The following is a 19,032-nucleotide window of genomic DNA, read 5'->3' as shown; positions in this document are numbered from 1 at the left end:
AATGGCTCTGTGGTAACCATTGCCATGTTGGGCCCAATTGTACCCACGAGGCTTACATGGCCCTGGTAGACTGCAGGAGTGACTTTCTCAATTGGATTTATTATAGTAAGTTATGACCGCAGAATTCTTTGCAACCAGGGTCCACTGTTCTGCTTGGGATAGAAGTGCCTTCTTACTTTTTAAATTTTCCCATCAAAATGGCCTCACCAGCCTGAAGCAGCCAAGGTAGAGGCTGCACCCGCTTGTGACAACACGTTGGCAGTGAATCTGCGCTCTTCCTCTGCTGAAGTATGGAGTTTCTGTGCTGTTTCTTCACTATGTCACTGGCTTCCTTAGCTCGTGGGAAAGTGGGTTATTGTGTGAATATCTGTTGAAATTGGTGTCTATGAGGGACAATCACTGGAGCTTTCTACTCAGCTATCATCTTGTTTGTACCTCTTTAGTTTTAACTTCTGTTCATTCATTGAGGATGAATGCTGAAAAATTTCTCAAAAATCATTTCTTAATTCTCTGTATGAGTGTTTATGTGTGTAGAGTAAGACAGTTAATTGTTTCAAACAATGTATGATTAGAAAGGATTTCCTCATGACAAAAATAAACAAAGCTGCCAGAGAATAGATATCACATGATTTACTATCTAATCGAGTCAATAGTTGCTTGAGCAGTCTTGTAGGTTTTGTACAGCTGTGAGAGACTGAAAAGGAAAAAAATTATAGGTCTAATGGCTTCTTTATTTATCAGAATTAAAAACTTCCTTTCAGATAAATTGTGAACTGTTTCTGAACTCTCCACTTAAATTTGTTATACTGCTTTAAGTTCACTCCTCCCACAAGTCATAGATCTTTATCCAGGCAGTTGGAGTGCTGACTTCCTGTTATTCCTTCGAAGGCAGCAGAAACAAGCAGAGTGTGCTTAACCAGCAGAGTGAAAGCAATGGATCCTAAACATCAGCGAGCGGCATTAAACGATGGTCACTCCATTCCTGTACTGGGACTTGGCACCTATGCACCGGATGCGGTAATCTCAGTTGCTTTGTGCTTGAGGGGACAAAAGAAAATAGACTTAGGTGGTGGGAAGGCAGCCAATTTCTGTGTGACTACAAGTTTTGTTGGTTCTCCAGTTCCCCAGGCTACAGCTGTTTCATGCAGAATACTGAACTTAGTCACACACTTCACTCTTCCTGACAGATCCTGTGGCCCCCTGCTGAGGATGCTGCATAGTTGTTTTGCTTTCTGCTTCAATCTATTTACTTGGGTAAAGAGAAAAATGTCCATCCTCAGCAAGACTTCTTGCCTGGTGGTTGCAGTTGCCATTGATTCTCTGTTTTTTTCTTAATTGAAGAATTATTTCCTCCTTCCTACAAGGAATGGTGCAGGAAAATTCTGTCACTCTAGAGAACATGCATAGAATATAAAAAGGGAGCAGAGATTTTCTGCTCAAGGGTTAATCCTAAGTACTTTAGATTAATTGCTAGATTTGAGTAGACTTTCCCTTATACTACTCTCACTTCTGAGAAATGTGCCTGAATGTAAAAAAAAAAAAAAAATATGTTAGGCAAAAAGGAGACTCTATTAAGAACAAGACTAAATTATTCATTTATGCTAAAAAACATAGGAATCTAATATGGTATATGGTGCTATTCAAAAAAAATGAGCACCATTGAGAGAATTTCGCACACTGTTATCATCCTCTGATTATGCAATCATATGACATGGGATTGTTTACCCCAAATTTAAATTTTTAGCTAATACTGTATGAGATCTAGGGAAATTAATAAAAAATATTTTGAAGACACATGCCAAGACTTAGTTATTTTTTCAGCATGAGGCAGCATGAAGGATAGGGAACAATCAAGGATACTAGGTAGGGCCAGCACCACGGCTCACTAGGCTAATCCTCCGCCTTGCGGCGCCGGCATACCGGGTTCTAGTCCCGGTTGGGGCGCCGGATTCTGTCCCGGTGGCCCCTCTTCTAGGCCAGCTCTCTGCTGTGGCCAGGGAGTGCAGTGGAGGATGGGCCAAGTACTTGGGCCCTGCATCCCATAGGAGACCAGGGTAAGTACCTGGCTCCTGCCCTCGGATCAGCACCGTGCGCCGGCCGCAGCGGCCATTGGAGGGTGAACCAACAGCAAAGGAAGACCTTTCTCTCTGTCTCTCTCTCACTGTCCACTCTGCCTGTCAAAAAAAAAAAAAAAAAAAAGGATACTAGGTAAAGTTTTAGCCCTTGTAAATTTCTCAGTTCCCTCAAACATAGGGTCAGTAGAGGGTTGGTATCAGTGCAGGGCAGCAGGATCTAGTATCTGCTTCATTGTTATTACTTGAGTCATGCCAGTCTCTCAATTTCTTCAAATAAATGGAAAAGAGTTCATTTCACTTACCTGTTTGTCCTGTAACAAATACTTTCAAATCTTTGTCCAATTTTGGAAAGCTAATAATTTTAAATTTTGTTCTACTTATATGTTCCATTGAAGAAATTGCCTGTTTGTAAGGGATTACAATAAAATTAAAAACCTCTTCTATGATAGTCATTTTCTAATGTGAAAAATATATATGTGTGTATATATATATGTGTGTATATATATATATATATATATACCCCATGAGTATACTTTTTTAAAATTGATTTATCTGAAAGGCAGAGTTACAGGAAGACAAGTATAGGCAGAAAGAGAAAGATCATTTATCCCTTGGCAAACTTTTCAAATGGCTGCAACAGCCTGGGCTGGGCCAAGTCAAAACCTGGCACCAGTATCTTTATCTGAGTTTCTCATGTTGGTTCTGAAGCCCCAGCACCTGGGCCACTTTTCTACTCATTTCCCAGACAGATTAGAAAGGACCTGGATCAGAAGTGCAGCAGCTGAAACTCAAACCAATGCTTGCATGGGATGCTAGCATTGCAGGCTTTACCTACTATACCACAAAGTAGGCCTTTGAGTATACATTTTTACTCTTAGTATTTATTTTGATATTTTGGGGGTCGGGTAGGGGGATAGACAGAATGCTCTATAGAGAAGAATTAACATAATATCCTGCTGTCCATTCAACTGACCGCCTATTTTCAATCTTTCCCCTGATTGACATCTGTGAAACTGCATACTCCACATTCTCTAATTTGGATGGTGGCTGTAGCTACACTGCCTGTGTAAATGCCTGTGTAGACAATGGTGTGTATGTGTAGCTTTTTGCTAAGGAAGTGGAGTAAGTGTGTGGGCCAAAAGAGGGGATTTATGCAACCCAACCTCAATGAAAAACCTTATAAATGGAGACTGAATAAATAGCTTTCTCTACAGATAATTTTTAAAGGCTGTCAAATTCAATTTTCCCAGGATTGAATGTGTTCTGTTTTTTTCACTGGAGGGGATGTATAGAAGCTTATACTGTATTTTTCCATATTTTATTCCACTTAATTTTCCCCTGTGGTAACTCTACTTTGTATATTCACTACATAAATAACAACAATGGTATTAACTTTTTGTTGCATCCTTGGATCCTTCCATCAAATCAGTAAAGCTGGCATAGTTTCTGGGAACGTGTTGCCAGTGATTAAGAAGGTGGCACAGTGTTGGGAGGTTTCTGAGCTGCCTCTTGCTAATAATTAGTGAAGATCCAGGAAAACTAAGATTCATTTATTTCCCAAAAACTCAGACTTATTCTCATACATGATAATAAAAAAGAATTCCTGTGAAAGTCACTGATGATGCCTGAATTAATTCTAATTACATGGATCTTCAAATAATACTTTTGGCTATTTTCTAGGTTCCTAAGAGTGAGGCTGGGGAGGCCACCAAAATAGCCATAGATGTTGGTTATCGCCATATTGATTCTTCTCATGCATACCAAAATGAAGAGGAAGTAGGCCTTGCCATCCGAAGCAAGATTGCAGATGGCACTGTGAAGAGAGAAGATGTATTCTACACTTCAAAGGTATTGGATATTGGATATTGGATGTGTTAATGTATTAATTAATGAAATGTGACCTGTGTCAATGATAATTATAGTATTCAAATATTTATTTATTTATTTGAAGGCAGAGTTACAGAGAGGCAGAGGCAGAGGGAGATAAGTTTTCTACTTCACTGGTTCACTCCTCAAATGGCCACAACAGCCAGAACTGGGCCGATCCAAAACCAGGAGTCAGGAGCTTTTTCTGGTCTTCCACACAAGTGCAGAGGCCCAAGGACTTGGGCCACCTTCTACTGTTTTCCCAGGCCACAGCATAGAGCTGGATCAGAAGTGGAGCAGCCAAGTTTCGAACTCGCCCCCATTTAGGATGGCAGCACTGCAGGCAGTGGCTTTACCCACTATGTCACAGTGCCAACCACAGTTATATAATTCAGTCTCTAGGAGTCTACAAGCTGTTCTTATTTCCATACTTAAACTACACATTTTCTTTTTAAATTATATTTTATACTTATTTTCTCTTAAGTTTTAATAATTTTTAATGTTTTTCCATATTCCCACATATACAGATATATGCATATTGACTGTTTTTTGAAAACATGAAGATAAATATCACTAAATGTGTGATTCATAGCAATGGTCATATATTGAAGAGATCAGAGTATATTGTCATATAGATGGTAAAATTCAGTGATGCCGTGTAATATGACATGCATACACGTTTCATATCTCCATCTATACATAAACCACCCCATGAAAGGGAAAACCTATGGCAGATGCCTTTCTGTGTTGGGTTTATTTTTCTACATGTAATAGGCCTCAATTTCATCAACTTTTTTGCAAATAACAGAATTTAAATCATTTTTGTGGCTAAGTAATTTTTATCATTTATGTAAAACACATTTTGTTTATCCACTCTTGAGTAGTTGATGGACATTTATGTTGCTCTTCCTTTTTGGGCTGAATTGGACTGTTACAAACACATGAAGCAGATATATTTTTCATATGTGGACTTCACTTCCCTGAGATTTATTCCCAGAAGAGTGGTATCTGACTCACATGGTGGATCCATTTTAGTTTTTTGCAGAATATCCAGACTATTTTCCATAATAGTTGTGTTAATTTCATTTCTATGTATGAGGACATCCAATTTAGCACATTTTTTCTATCATTTATTATTATTTTTAATTTGTTAATAGTCATTCTAATTGTAGTGCAGTTTTTTATTTCCTAGTTTTTATCTAGTTGCAGTTTTTTATTTCCATTTCCTTGATGGCTAGTGATTGTGAATATTTTTTCATTTGTTGGCCATTTCTTTTTCTACTTTGCAAAATATCTATTCATGTCCTTTGCATATTTCATAACAGAACTGTTTGTCTTATTGTTGTTGAGTTTATTGTTTTCCTTATACAGTTTGAATATTAAATTTTTATCAGATAGATAACTTGGAAATATTTTCTCCCATTCTATTGATTTGCTCTTTGCTTGCTTATTGGCTGTGCAGAAGCTTCTTAGCTTGATAAAATCCCATTTACCTTTTTTTTTTTTTCTTTTATTCCCTGTGCTTTTGGTTTCTTACTAAATAATCTTTGCCTGGGACAATTTCTTGCAGTCTTTTTTCTGTTTTCCTTTACTAACTTGATCATTTCAGATCTTAAATTTAGATAGTACACCTTTTGAGATTATTTTTCTTTTTTTAAAAAAATTCACTTTTATTTATTTGAAAGACAGAGTTACAGAGAGGCAAAGGCAGAGGTAGTGAGAGAAAGAGAGAGAGGTCTTCCATCTGCTTGGTCACTCCCCAAATGCCCACAATGGCCAGAGCTGAGTCAGTCTGAAGCCAGGAACCTGGAGCTTCTTCCAGTTCTCCCACAAGGGTAAAGGGGCCCAAGGACTTGGGACGTCTTCTGCTACTTTCCCAGGGACATTAGCAGTGAGCAGGATTGGAAGTGGAGCCGCCAGGACTTGAACTGGTTCCCATATGGGATGCTGGCACTACAGGAGGTGGCTTTACCTGCTATGCCACAGTACTGGCCCCTAGATTATTTTTCTATTGTCTATAAGTAAGGTATTGCTTCAAATATCTGTCTGTGGAAATCTAATTTCCTCAACACTATTTGTTTAATAGACTATTCTTTCTTCACAGAATACTTTTTATGATGCTTGTTAAAGTTGATTTGATTATAGATTTGCAGTTTTAGAACTGAGGATTCTATTCTGTTCCAGTGATCTACTTGTCTACCTGTTGCTCCCCCTCTTCGTGGAGGAACGACACAGGACCCTGCGCTGTTCTTTCGTCTGCTCGGCTCTTCCCGGGTTTGCTGCTGGTCCTTCCCGGGTTGGCTGCCGACCCCTCCACCTCCGTGGAGGGGCGGTACCCCCTGCCACTTTCCCCGCTTCTGCGGAGGAGCGGCACACCACTGGCCGGCTCTCTCGGGGGCTGCTCAGGTGTTCCTTCAGATGTTCCTGGTGCATGTTGTCTCTCTCCTCCTTTATAGTCCTCTTCCACCAATCCCAACTCTGCTGCCCACACGCCAAGCACGCTGCTCTCCTCCAATCAGGAGCAGGATCAGCTCCTGCAGCTCATCAGTCAAATTGGCGAGAGGCAGCTGCGTAGAAGTTTACTCCTCCCCAGCGCCATATTGTGGGAGAGCAGATGCATAGAGTAAGTCTTAATTCCAGTAACTTAGTCTAGTCTCAGTTGCTCCCCACATCTACCTTTGTTTTGGTTATAAAAGCCTTGTAATATGTTTTAAAATCTGGAATTGTGATACCTTTGGCCAGGGTCTTTTGTGTTTTCAAAATAATTTTTTTTAGAGATTTTAAAAAATTAGTTTGAAATGTAGAATGATGGATTGAGAGGGCATGACTGAGAGAAAGACTTATTTCAGTGTACTTAACACATACTTAAGAGATCTTTTCCAATGTTAGCTGGGTTGTGATGATATTTTTGTGATTAAGAAGGTCTTTATTTCATTTTCACTAACAAATGAAAGCTTCGCTAGGTAAAATATTGTGGATTGGCAGTTTTTCATTTTTTCAGAATTTAAACTCTATCTCCTCATTGTATCCTGCCCTTTAGTACTTTTGCTGAGAAATCTATGAATCTCATGGGATGACCTTTAAACATGACCTTGTGTTTTGCTCCTGAAAATCTTAGGACACTTTCTTTATGTTTCCTTTCTCAAAGTTTAAGTAAAACGTGTCATGATGAGGATGTTCTCTCATCATGCCTGAGTGAAATTCTATGAGTTTCATGTATTTGGATGTTCATAACTTTCTACAAATGGGAGGGTGGGGTTCTGCTGGGATTTTATTGACTAGATTTTCTTAGCAAAGACTCATATAATGGTATTCAAGAGATACTTGACTTTTTTCATTAAAATTTTCTGTCTTTTATATTTTTGCTTATAATACTTCAAAAGACCACTCATTAATATCATATATTCTTTATTCTGCTTTTCTAGTCTGTTGTTAAGGCTTTCCATTTTTTTTTAAAAAAAAAAAGATATTTATGTATTTTAAAAGCAGAGTTACAGAAGGGGTTGGAATAGACCAAGAGAGAGGAGAAAGGGAGAGAGGAGAAAGAGAAAGAGAAAGAGAAAGAGAGAGAGAGAGAGAGAGAGAGAGAGAGATCCTCCATCCACTTGTTCACTCCCCAGTGGCCATAATGGTAAGGGGGGATGTCCCAAAACCAGGAGCCATGATGCAGGCGTCGCAGGCAGTGGCTTTAGCTGTTACACCTCAATACTGGCCCCCTCACTGAATTTTTCACTTGTTCAGTTCCTTCATTTATAATATTTCTTTTTGTGTTTTTTCTCAGTCTCATTACCTCTTTGATTTGTAAACTCCATCAAACATAATCAAAACAATGGCCATTACTATTAATTGATGGCATATCTGTCTCTGGTGTAATACCCACCATGAATTGGTGTGTTTATGAATAATATCTAAACCAATGTAGAGGTTCTGATGTCATCTCAGGGCACATGAAATCCAAAAGGAAGGGATCATTTTCCTTCTGTATTGCTTAGTATTTAGCTAGAAAAAAAATTCTCAACATTAGATGAAAGAAACCATGAGATTTGGCTAATATATTCATTCTTTAAAACTTCCACTGTTTAACCCCTGCAGCTTTGGTGCACTTTCTTTCGACCAGAGTTGGTTCGAACCGGCTTGGAGCAATCACTGAAAAAACTTCAACTGGACTATGTTGATCTGTACCTTATGCATTTCCCAGTAGCTATGAAGGTAGGCAGTTAACAACATCGAATTTATTACACGTTAGCTGTCAGTGTGACCATCATCTTCATGGATGAGTAAATGATACTGATAAATTTTCAGACACTTGTTGTAGGTAAGTTGGAGAAACTGGTCTAAATGGCTTAAGCATATTGTCTACTGGAGTCTGTAAACGGGGATCCCAACTCATGAGTAAGGCAGAGATTTTAAGTAATCTTTGGAAAACTTTTCTATCTGTGGTTTTCGACAACACTACCACTGGATTAATGAGTTTTCCTCTGAGCCTTTCCCTGGTGGCATATATGGCTCTGAAGAATTCCAAACTCGTGGCCATTATTTGAGAGCTAATCCACATTCTAGTTACAATTTTTTATAACAGAACCTTGATCCATGTTCTGTGGTACAAGTGCATTCTGTTTGAAACACATGTTCTCAAGAGTTGAGGAACACTGATTGTGTATCCTGGGTAAAGTCTAAAATCTGTTATTGGTGGAGATCAAGGTCATGTAGCCACTGATTTTCACAGTGAAACAGAGATATTTCTATAAATGAAAGAACAGAGCACACAAAGTAATATAAATCCATGGGACACCATTAGGGCCTAGAAAATAGTATTCATTAATAGGCATGTAATAGATGTGAGAAGAGACGTCTGTAGCATAATGATATTCTTTACCACTTCATATACAATACACGTTGCAGTTATATGACTGTGGAATATTGCTCCACATTTTTCACTGAAGTTTGTTTTTCCTAACCTAAGTACATCTGGGTTTGTTGCTAGGGCGTGCATTTCTCAATCTGGTAATATAGTGTAAAATTACTGTTTTTATTCTAGCCTGGGAAGGAGCTATACCCAAAAGATGAACAAGGAAAAATAATACTTGACATAGTGGATATCTGTGCCACTTGGGAGGTGAGTATTTGGAGGAGTGAGTACAAAGAAAGCAGGAAGAGGAGGCATCAGATCACAATTAAACTTAAAAGAAAGGGTTATTCATTCTTAATTGTGGAATTCATGTCATTGTTAAGGGTACTGTGCTGGAGTGGGGTCACAGAAAGAAATGGAGAATAATTAGGGGCAAAAAGAGCAGGCTCATTGTTTTCATTCACATATTTCTCTGGATTCCTATGGAGGACACTGTGATTTCTTAATGTCACCGTCTCCTTCTCTGTTCTATATTCTTTTTTTTTCTCTTTCAGTCAATGACCATTAGCTTCATTATCATCTCTTTCTAATGGTGCTATCATCCGTTATATTATTATAGCCATTTGTGGAAAAACTTTCTTCATAATTTTTTATCCCAGGCCATGGAAAAGTGCAGGGATGCAGGACTGGCCAAGTCCATCGGGGTGTCCAACTTCAACCGCAGGCAGTTGGAGATGATTCTGAACAAGCCAGGGCTGAAGTACAAACCCGTCTGCAACCAGGTGAGGACTCTCAGCCTCCTCTCCTTCTGCTTTTCAGTCCCTTCTTCCTGTACCACTGACAAGAGTCCACTTGTCTTCCATTCTCATTCAAAGTATGCTTTGGAGGAGAAGATTCTCAAGACAGAAACCCTGTCTCTGTGGAGGGGCAAGTAGGGCCCTCTATTGTCTCTGTATGTGATGCTGCCTTATTGAAAAGGTGAGGAGACTCTAGTGTTCAAATATTTGTAAGAATCTGTGGAGGTAAAGGTGATCTAGAAAGGAGCAGTCAAGTTTCAGCTAGTAAGAAGTTGAATTTATTGATCCAACTGAATGTGATGTGGAAGTCACTCAGTGTAGCAGAGAAAGCCATGAAAACATCTAATGGGCAGTAAATAAAGATAAAGTGAATGTAGGAGAAGACAGGTGGCAAGGGCTTGTTTTATGTCTATACATCTGAAACTTTGTTCTTGGTATCTATTTTTTCAGTGTCTTGAACAGGAAAAGATTATCAGACACTAGGAAAATAATCTGGGGAAGAGGGTGAAATTTACCTTTCATGGTTTTCTATTGTTAGCCACATCACACTGAGGAAATTTTAGCAAAACTTAAGCTGATCTCATCTTTGAATACACTTTAATTTGCATCTAATCTCTGCTTTCTGCCTTCAAATCAAACTGTGCATCAACATCGATTTTTAGCTTTTTCCATGTTCTAACTTAGTATCTAACATCGTACAGTCACTCAGTAAAGATATCTGACATGGGCCGGCGCCGCGGCTCACTAGGCTAATCCTCCGCCTGCAGCGCCAGCACACCGGGTTCTAGTCCCGGTCGGGGCGCCAGATTCTGTCCCGGTTGCCCCTCTTCCAGGCCAGCTCTCTGCTGTGGCCAGGGAGTGCAGTGGAGGATGGCCCAAGTGTTTGGGCCCTGCACCCCATGGGAGACCAGGAAAAGCACCTGGCTCCTGCCATCGGATCAGCGCGGTGCGCTGGCCACAGCGCGCCAGCCACGGCGGCCATTGGAGGGTGAACCAACGGCAAAGGAAGACCTTTCTCTCTGTCTCTCTCTCTCACTGTCCACTCAGCCTGTCAAAAAAAAAAATTAAAAAAATTAAAAAAAGATATCTGACATGAAAATATGATTTATAAAATCTATCACTTTGCTCTGTAATAATGTAGTACTCTGATTTTCAAGAAAAATTATACAAATTATTATGGCTTTCAGTGCCAACCTTATTCTAATTTATATTTTAAATTAAGTTTATATTTTAAATATTATATTCATACATTCAGAAATTCTGATAAATAGTGCTGATATTCTGTATTTTCTCTCCTGTTCTCATATTGTTATATTTTTCATATGTCCAAAGTTTATGTTAATACAAATATGCAATATTTTGCTGAACCTCTTGATATAATGTGTTGGTGATTTTTCATCCCTACAGAACTCACAAATACCTCCTATGATAGAAGACACTATCATACAGTTATAGTTTTCATAATGGGATCTAAATACTTAATTTCTACTTCTTGTCATTTAGTATCATTCAGTATTATAATTTTCTATTAATAGTCCCAGATATCTTCTCTTTTAAGAGCAACACAAAATAGTAATTCACAAATAGAATTCTGTCATGTTTCTCATGCTTTTCCCCTTCAAAGTTCAGAAACTTTTTTTTCCTGTGATATCTATGCACATTTTTCAGTTGTTCTGTATTCATCAGATTGTTGTCTTCTAATAATCATTTGCTTCTCTACTTCAACTTTCCGTAAGTTATAAGTTAAGTTTGGATGGTTTATTATATATTAAGATTAAACATTTTTGTCATGAAGATGTCCTTAGAATGCTGTATTCCAAGAGATAGCATAGAAAGATAGTTTTCCCTCATTTAGTGATGCATCTTTTGGTCACTTTTTTTTTTTTTTTTTGAGGATATCCAGGGCTTTATTTTGTAATGCAGAGGACACACTGTGGCCCCAACCCCACTTTTCACCCTGCACTTCTTAAATGTTTATCACTCTAGGAGACCCAGCAATCCCCTTCATGATCTTTTGAAGATAATTGAACTGGAAAATTACACCCTTATTTCTCTTAAACAGATCAATAGCATTACTTACAGAATTCATTTTACATAGATAGCAAAAGTTATACTAAAATTTTCACTAAACTAATTTTATGTTTTCTTTGCTTCAGTTTCATTGCTAAACATCATCAAAATGCCTTCTGGTTCTCATTTTTTGGTGCTCACAATGTCCTTATCTTTCTCTGGATTTTCTGCCTGTATCTCTCTCTTTTTTTTTTTTTTTTTTTTTTTTTTTTTTTTTTTTTTTTGACAGGCAGAATGGACAGTGAGAGAGAGAGAGAGAGAGAAAGGTCTTCCTTTGCCGTTGGTTCACCCTCCAATGGCCGCTGCGGCTGGTGCATTGTGCTGATCCGAGGGCAGGAGCCAGGTGCTTCTCCTAGTCTCCCATGGGGTGCAGGGCCCAAGTACTTGGCCCATCCTCCACTGCACTCCCTGGCCACAGCAGAGAGCTGGCCTAGAAGAGGGGCAACCGGGACAGAATCCGGCGCCCCAACCGGGACTAGAACCCGGTGTGCTGGCGCTGCAAGGTGGAGGATTAGCCTAGTGAGCCGCGGCACCGGCCTGCCTGTCTCTTGATCCCTCCTGTTACTCTCTGCTCAGATTTACGCTCCACAGAGTCTGCTCCAGACTTGAGATTGGTCTTTCTGGATCTCAGACTCATTACCTCTGTATTTTCAGTTACTCCTTTCTGATTCTTCATGGAGACTTCTACACTTTTCCCCTTCACTTTCCCTTCTGTTGAGTTATGCATGGGGGACGCATTCTCTCTTCCAGATCTCAAGCACATTGTATTTTTACTGACTTTGCCCCTGGATGTAAGTTTCTTGGCTTCATCATCTGGTTTTTGCAGCTCCTGGCTTTCAGAGACCTCATTTTTTCTTTATTTTAATAATTTCTTCTGGTATTAGAAATGCAGGTCTTTGCCCTTCTTCCACATTTGTTTTATTTTGGCATCTGCGACGCAAGGTTTTGGTCACTTTTTTAAGCTAGTCAGAGCCACATCTCCTTTTGTGAACAAATATTTTCACCCACTGCAATTGCTAATAATGTAGGTAATAATATTCAATAGCAGATGTAATGCACCTGAACAAATTCTACATAATAGATAGGCATTCATGGATGATATGTGTCTTAACTGGTTACTACTTTGGGGTTTGCAAAGTTATTTGCATTTTAACTATGCTATTTATTTTTCTTACTTGACATTTGCACAATTAAGAATCTATTTTCTCTCCCTCTCTCTATTGGCCTCTCTCTTTCAGTTTCTCTCTCTCTGCTTTTCAAATAAAATAAAGTCTTCAAAGTAAACTTAAAAACCTCACTTGATGATATTTTGAGTTTAAATTTTCATGTTTCATTTCTAAATTCAGCTACTTTTACTTTTTAAGTTTCCCCATATACTCTGATACTTTTCAAACTTGTCTATCCACAGGTGGAATGCCATCCATATCTCAACCAAAGCAAACTGCTAGATTTTTGCAAGTCCATAGATGTTGTTCTGGTTGCCTATGGTGCTCTGGGATCAAGTCGAGATCCAAAATGGTAAAAGGAAAATAAAAAGATGACATAAACCCACTGTTGATGAAATACTACTGGTGTACAACACTTAGTTTTATAGAGTTAGTCTCAACTGGCTCAAAGAGGGGGATGATCTATATTTGTAAAACAGCTCAGATGATGCTAATAACACCACTGGTCCAGAGGCCACCTTTGAGAAGCACTGGTCTAGAGTGGGCTCCTAGTCTGTTTTGGAAGCCTCTTATCAAACTGAACGCCCTGCATCAGGAGGTCAGCTTTTCTACCTGTCCTTGCAGGGTGGATCAGAGCTACCCGGTTCTCCTGGAAGACCCAGTCATCTGTGCCTTGGCAAAAAAGCACAAACGAAGTCCAGCTCTGATTGCCCTTCGCTACCAGCTGCAGCGTGGAGTTGTGGTCCTGGCCAAGAGTTTCATAGAGAAGGAGATCAAAGAGAACATTCAGGTGATGAGCATGTGGGGCTCAGTGTCCTTGAGATTTATTCCTCTTAGGAAGATGTCGGGGCATCTTTCACCAAGTCTTTGCCTGTTCTTTCAAGATTTTTGTATGTTTCTGATACATAATGGATATAGATAATTATGACTGAACAGAAAACAGACAACCAGTTTTCAGCATTAATTGGAAGTTTACTCTGTAGCCTTTTAAATAGATTGACTGTGTTTTTAAAATTAATTTTTAAAATTATTTTACCATTATTATTGTAGCTGTAAAATAAAAAATATCTTCTGCACAGATGATTGCATGTAACTAATTTTTATCCTCCTTATGTGGATTGGGGATTAGCCTGGGCTCAGCCTGAATTCATTCAACTTGTGTTGTGTGTTGGGCTCTCTCACTTACTTGCAATCCACTCCCTCAGGCATTAGTAAAGGAGGCAGCTCTCTTTCAGGATGTTAACTGAGCATTGCATGGGATGTCTCAGTGCTTCTCCACGTATTTTTCATCCTACAGCTAAGTATCCTAGGCCTCACCTCATCACAGCAAATAATCCAACAGCAATGATCAGATACAGGCAAAGCCTTCTCAGAACTGCCATACAATTGCTCTATAAGTTCTATAACCATTGAACAGACCAGACCTAACTGAAATTGTTGGGTGATAGATAGTCAGTTCTAGTTCTGGCTTCTTCACTTCTGATCCAGCTCCCTCCTAAAGTGCCTGGGAGAACAGTGGAGGATTGCTTACGTGTTTTGGCTCCTGCCACCCACATGGGAGATTATATGAAACTCCTAGCTTCTGGCTTCAGTCTGGCCCAGCCTCAGCTGTTGTGCACTTTGGGGAGTGAACCAGCAACTGGAATAACTCTCTCTCTTTCCCTCTCTTTCTGAAACCATGCCTTTCAAATGAGTAAGTAACTGTTTTAAAGCACGTTCTCACAATTTTTTCTTTTTATGGTATATTTTCTCAATAAAAATTCCTACTTTTGTGTAGTTAAATCTCTGTGGCTGTTGCAAGTTTTTGTATATTTGAGAACAGGATAATATTTTACTACATTATGTATAAAATCTTCTAGTCACTCTCTCTAAATGTTGTTATTAATTCAACTGGTGTATTTAAAATACCACATGAAATGTGTGTAAGATACCACTGACATGCAGATATACTTTCAGAAAGAATATCAAAATTAAGAATTTGTTTCATTGCTTGGCATTCCCATAGCCCATACTGAAATGCCTGGATTGGAGCCCCAGTCCTGCTTCTATCTTGCTGCTAATGCACCCCAAAGTAATCAACAAGTTATGTTCCTAGTGCTTGTATGCATATAACCCTTGTTAGAGATTCAAACTGGCTTCCAGGCTGCTGGCTTCTGCCTCTCCCAGCACTGATTCTTGCAGACATTTGAGAGTAAATTGGTAGATGAGAGATCTTTGTCTTTCTGTCTCTCACTGTGTATCTCCCTCACTCATTTGTCAATGTGTCGCTCTGACACTTTTTTTTTTTATTTGACAGAGTTAGACAGTGAGAGAGAGACAGAGAGAAAGGCCTTCCTTCCGTTGGTTCACCCCTCAAATGGCTGCTATGGCCAGAGCTTCACCGATCCAAAGCCAGGAGCCAGGTGCTTCTTCCTGGTCTCCCATGTGGGTGCAGGTGCCTAAGCACTTAGGCCATCCTCCACTGCCCTTCTGGGCCATAGCAGAGAGCTGGCCTGGAAGAGGAGCAACTGGGACAAGAACCCAGTGCCCATATGGGATGATGGTGCTGCAGGCAGAGGATTAACCAAGTGAGCCAGGGCACCGGCCTCTGAGACTTTCACACATCAATGACCTTCCCTTCACCCTGCAAAGTACATATCTGAGTACATATCTGAATTCACTCCTTTCTCCAAGAGTTTGTTTTCTTTTCTGTAGTATCCCTCCTCCTCACATTGGAAAATAAAGCTTTGTTTTCCAATATGGTAAAACATTTTCTAATACCTCATATTTAAAATATCTTTATTACACTTCATTTAATTAACTGTTACGCAAAATTTGTAAGGAATTCTCATTTTCTACATAGAGTAAGACTTTAAGTGATTGCATGATATTGAATTGAAACTCTCCATTAATTTCAAGAGGACTTTTAAAAATACCTTTTTCTTTTTCAAAATGTCAACACTTTCTGTTCTTTTTTCATCACTGATGATATAAAACCATGCAACTGTATCAAGGAACTTCACTAAATAATCTCATATATTTCAATGTTTACCTTTAGTATCTTCTAGATCTTATAATTTCATGGCCCAATCTTCTTTAACTAATGTCAGCTTCCTGCTACAGCTAATTAATGTTGAGACATATTTTATCTATAATGTAAGATTTCAATACATTGTAATTAGTATTACACTTTTATTTATTTTTTACCAGGAATGGAATGGGTGGGTGGGAAGTGGAAATATTTTCAGATTTCTGAGGAATCAACATACTATCTTTCATCGTGGTATACTAGTTTACATTCCACCCAACACCCAGTGTTTATTGATAATTTGCTTGATGTCTGAAAATGGAAACTTTTCAGGATTTTCCAGATTGGCAAGTATTCAATATAAAAATAACAAAATGGTGTACTTCTCTAATAGGTGTTTGAATTTCAGTTGTCTTCAGAGGACATGAAAGCTCTGGATGGCCTGAACAAAAATCTTCGCTATTATCCAGCTGATATGTAAGTGGCTTTGGCAAATGTGTTGCCTCCATTTTTTTTTTTTTCCTGATGAGGAGTGTAGGAAAGGCATTAGCTTCTATTGCTGTACTATCTATGAACATGCACTATGGGAATCACCAATGTAGCCTAATTCAGTGTTTGTAAAATGACACATACTTCCCTCAAACTTCAATTCTTATCAGATTAAGGCATTTCTAACAACCTTGTGGTCCTTTGGCAGCAGTTGTCTTCATTCACCAACATGTCTGTTTATATCTAAGGTCATTAAGATAATTTGCCTTCCACGATTTTACAGACATGTAAGTTAATCAATAATCTCAGTAACTGTAATGCACAACAAGAGGCCCCATTTTCATACATGATTGGTTGATTTAGGCTTAGATTTTTCTGGACAAAATAGTCTTGAATCATGGAGACTTTGGAAGAATTTAGCTTGCATAGAAAAATATGTGGGTTGCTTCCTATTTATGTTAGTAAGCTTATTTGACATCATTCTCTTCCCTAAACATGTACATGTAGGAATTTATAAATTAAGCAAAAAAGTTTCACCTGTATTTTTGAAACAAAGCAGTATTAATTTCAGAAGTCTTGAAAGTTTACTCATAAAAAACCTTTTCAGGGAAGAAAATGGAAGAATGAGAGTTTACACATTAAAGTAAAATTTATTTGGTGATGAATTTCAGTACATCACACTAATAATGAAATCATAAGAAAAGAAACCCATTAGTTTAGGTAATGCTTAGATGATCCTTAAATGCTGAAGATATCCATTTCAAACATAGCTTCAAGAATAGATGGAAATTAGCCTTATTTGTGATGGTAATTTGTTTCATAAAATAGCTTTTTTATTTTTGGATTAATCTTTATAACACCGTGATCTTTTATGCATAAACATCTAGCTAATAATAAGTATAGAAAGTAATATATATGCAAAGGTCTTAGAAGTATGAAAATTAGCCTTTAGGATGTCTTTAAGCAGAAATATATATCCCTCTATATGGGTTTGTGCCTTACAGACTTATAAGTTTATGTATTTCTAATTTGAAATTTCCCCTTTCTTTTTCACTGTTTTTTTTTTTTTTTGAAGGACTTAAATCCTTCATTTACCTTGAGAAAGGCTGGTCTTATAAAGTCAGTAGAAACATAGTTATGCTTTTCTGAAATATGGTGATCTATATGCAGAGGATGAATTCTTAAAGATAGGTTTTAAAATAAAGAATAAGAATCGATTAAAAACATCAGAATGAAAGAGAATGTACATCCAGTGAAAGATCTTTATTCTCCTTTTGTTGAATAAGCAACAATTCTATAAAAGATTATAACAAGGATTATATATTAATTCTCCCTAGGGAATTTTACCTTGTGTATTGAGAAATATACAAATTCAAAATTGGTAGATGTTTTATATTTTAATATTTGATTACTATAAAGAAAAGTGAGAACTACAGCAGAGACATAGTGCAAACATTAGAAGAGTGGCAAAGACAGTGGCAAGCAATGTATAGTTCCTACTCCAATTAAAATTTTTAGTAATTATTGATTGTGTTGCTGCTTTATATCTTAAGTAGTTAGGAAAATATAGAAATATGCAAATAATACAGGAATTATTTGGACATTGATCTTTTATTGATAAAATTCATTTAATCATATATTAAGCTATGAATGATGGGCTATCAGTAAATAATTGGAGAATTAATACAAATGATGTCAAATTGCTAAAAGTAACCTATAACCTGCGAACTCTTTTTAGTATTGAACAGTATGTTCAAATATGTTTCTATTATCCTTAAAGATCTGATGTAAGATAGCACTGGATATTGCTTTGTGTGATTGAAAGATGTAGCTATGTGAAAAGAATATGTTTGAATTTCTTATTATGTATGATCTGTATGCTAAGTTCCAGGTAAAGAAATATAATTTAAAAACTTTGAATGTGATTAAATATATTTATCATAAAGTCACACCCATGTATATAAGTTGGATAATAAATCCATAATCGAAACAAACATTTTATTTTTCTCTAATAGTAGCATCACAGAAACCACTTACTTAGTATTCTACAAATATGGTCGCAGAGATGATTTTTTATTTTTCTCATTTTAGCTTTATTGGATACCCAAATTACCCATTTTCTGATGAATATTAGCGTGGAGACCTTTTTCACGATTCTACTACAAGTTCTCCCAAGAGTGTTGTAGGGCAAGCGACATCTCAGATGCTGGTGACTGGGTAACTCTCTTCTGGTTAATCTATGCTGTTTTAAAACTGGACCTCAACTAGAGCTGTATCCATGGGGTATGAAGTAATGGCTACAACTTTTGTCATTATGGAAAATAAATCAATCTTGTTGTATTAAAGATTTTTACCTACCACTGATTTTATTACTTGCCTGCTTAGTTTTATTCTAATTTCTTAGTCCCTCAAACTGATTTTACCTAGAAGTCTGTAGACCTGTGGTGAAAGATGATAAGAAATAGTCCACAGTCATTCCTGGGATTCAGGTGGGAAGTGTTGTCTGCCTGTAGAACAGTCAGCAAAGACTTTTCAGTCATTGCTTCTCCAATGCTTCCAGGAACAAGAAAACACACTGTACAAATCCCATAAAGCAAGGAAATACTGCGAGGATGACCAAGAGTCCAGAGATCCCTTCCAGGAGCTTATGGATCATAGCTGCAGATACCAGGATATTTGGTATCTTTGGGGGGATGTTAAGTTGCAGGCGGTG

General features: G+C 38.0%; 1 protein-coding gene across 4 annotated transcripts; it reads left to right on the top strand.

Annotated features, from left to right (window-relative positions):
* The first annotated feature begins 873 nt into the window (after positions 1-873).
* On the top strand, positions 874-18,683 carry PGER8 (prostaglandin-E(2) 9-reductase). 4 transcript variants are annotated; one of them, XR_016219799.1, is made up of 10 exons: positions 874-1,017; positions 3,756-3,923; positions 8,034-8,150; positions 8,980-9,057; positions 9,450-9,572; positions 9,666-9,768; positions 13,066-13,175; positions 13,448-13,613; positions 16,225-16,307; positions 18,411-18,683. XR_016219799.1 is itself a non-coding variant. In XM_089312386.1 (10 exons), exons 3-10 carry the CDS (start codon positions 6,556-6,558, stop codon positions 18,451-18,453), a joined length of 729 nt encoding a protein of 242 aa, XP_089168512.1. In that variant the 5' UTR covers positions 874-1,017; positions 3,756-3,923; positions 6,398-6,555; the 3' UTR covers positions 18,454-18,683. The 4 variants fall into 4 exon arrangements, 3 of the variants coding, with proteins under 3 accessions (XP_089168512.1, XP_008246822.1, XP_002721738.1); XM_089312386.1 differs by lacking the exon at positions 9,666-9,768 and adding an exon at positions 6,398-6,564; XM_008248600.5 differs by lacking the exon at positions 9,666-9,768 and having other exon boundaries at positions 16,240-16,307.
* The last annotated feature ends 349 nt before the right edge of the window (positions 18,684-19,032 follow it).

This window comes from Oryctolagus cuniculus, chromosome 13 (genome assembly GCF_051225735.1).
Source record: "Oryctolagus cuniculus isolate XC-2025 breed Fujian yellow rabbit chromosome 13, ASM5122573v1, whole genome shotgun sequence".
Classification (NCBI taxonomy): Eukaryota; Metazoa; Chordata; class Mammalia; order Lagomorpha; family Leporidae; genus Oryctolagus; species Oryctolagus cuniculus.
This window is presented reverse-complemented; position numbering and strand designations above follow the sequence as displayed.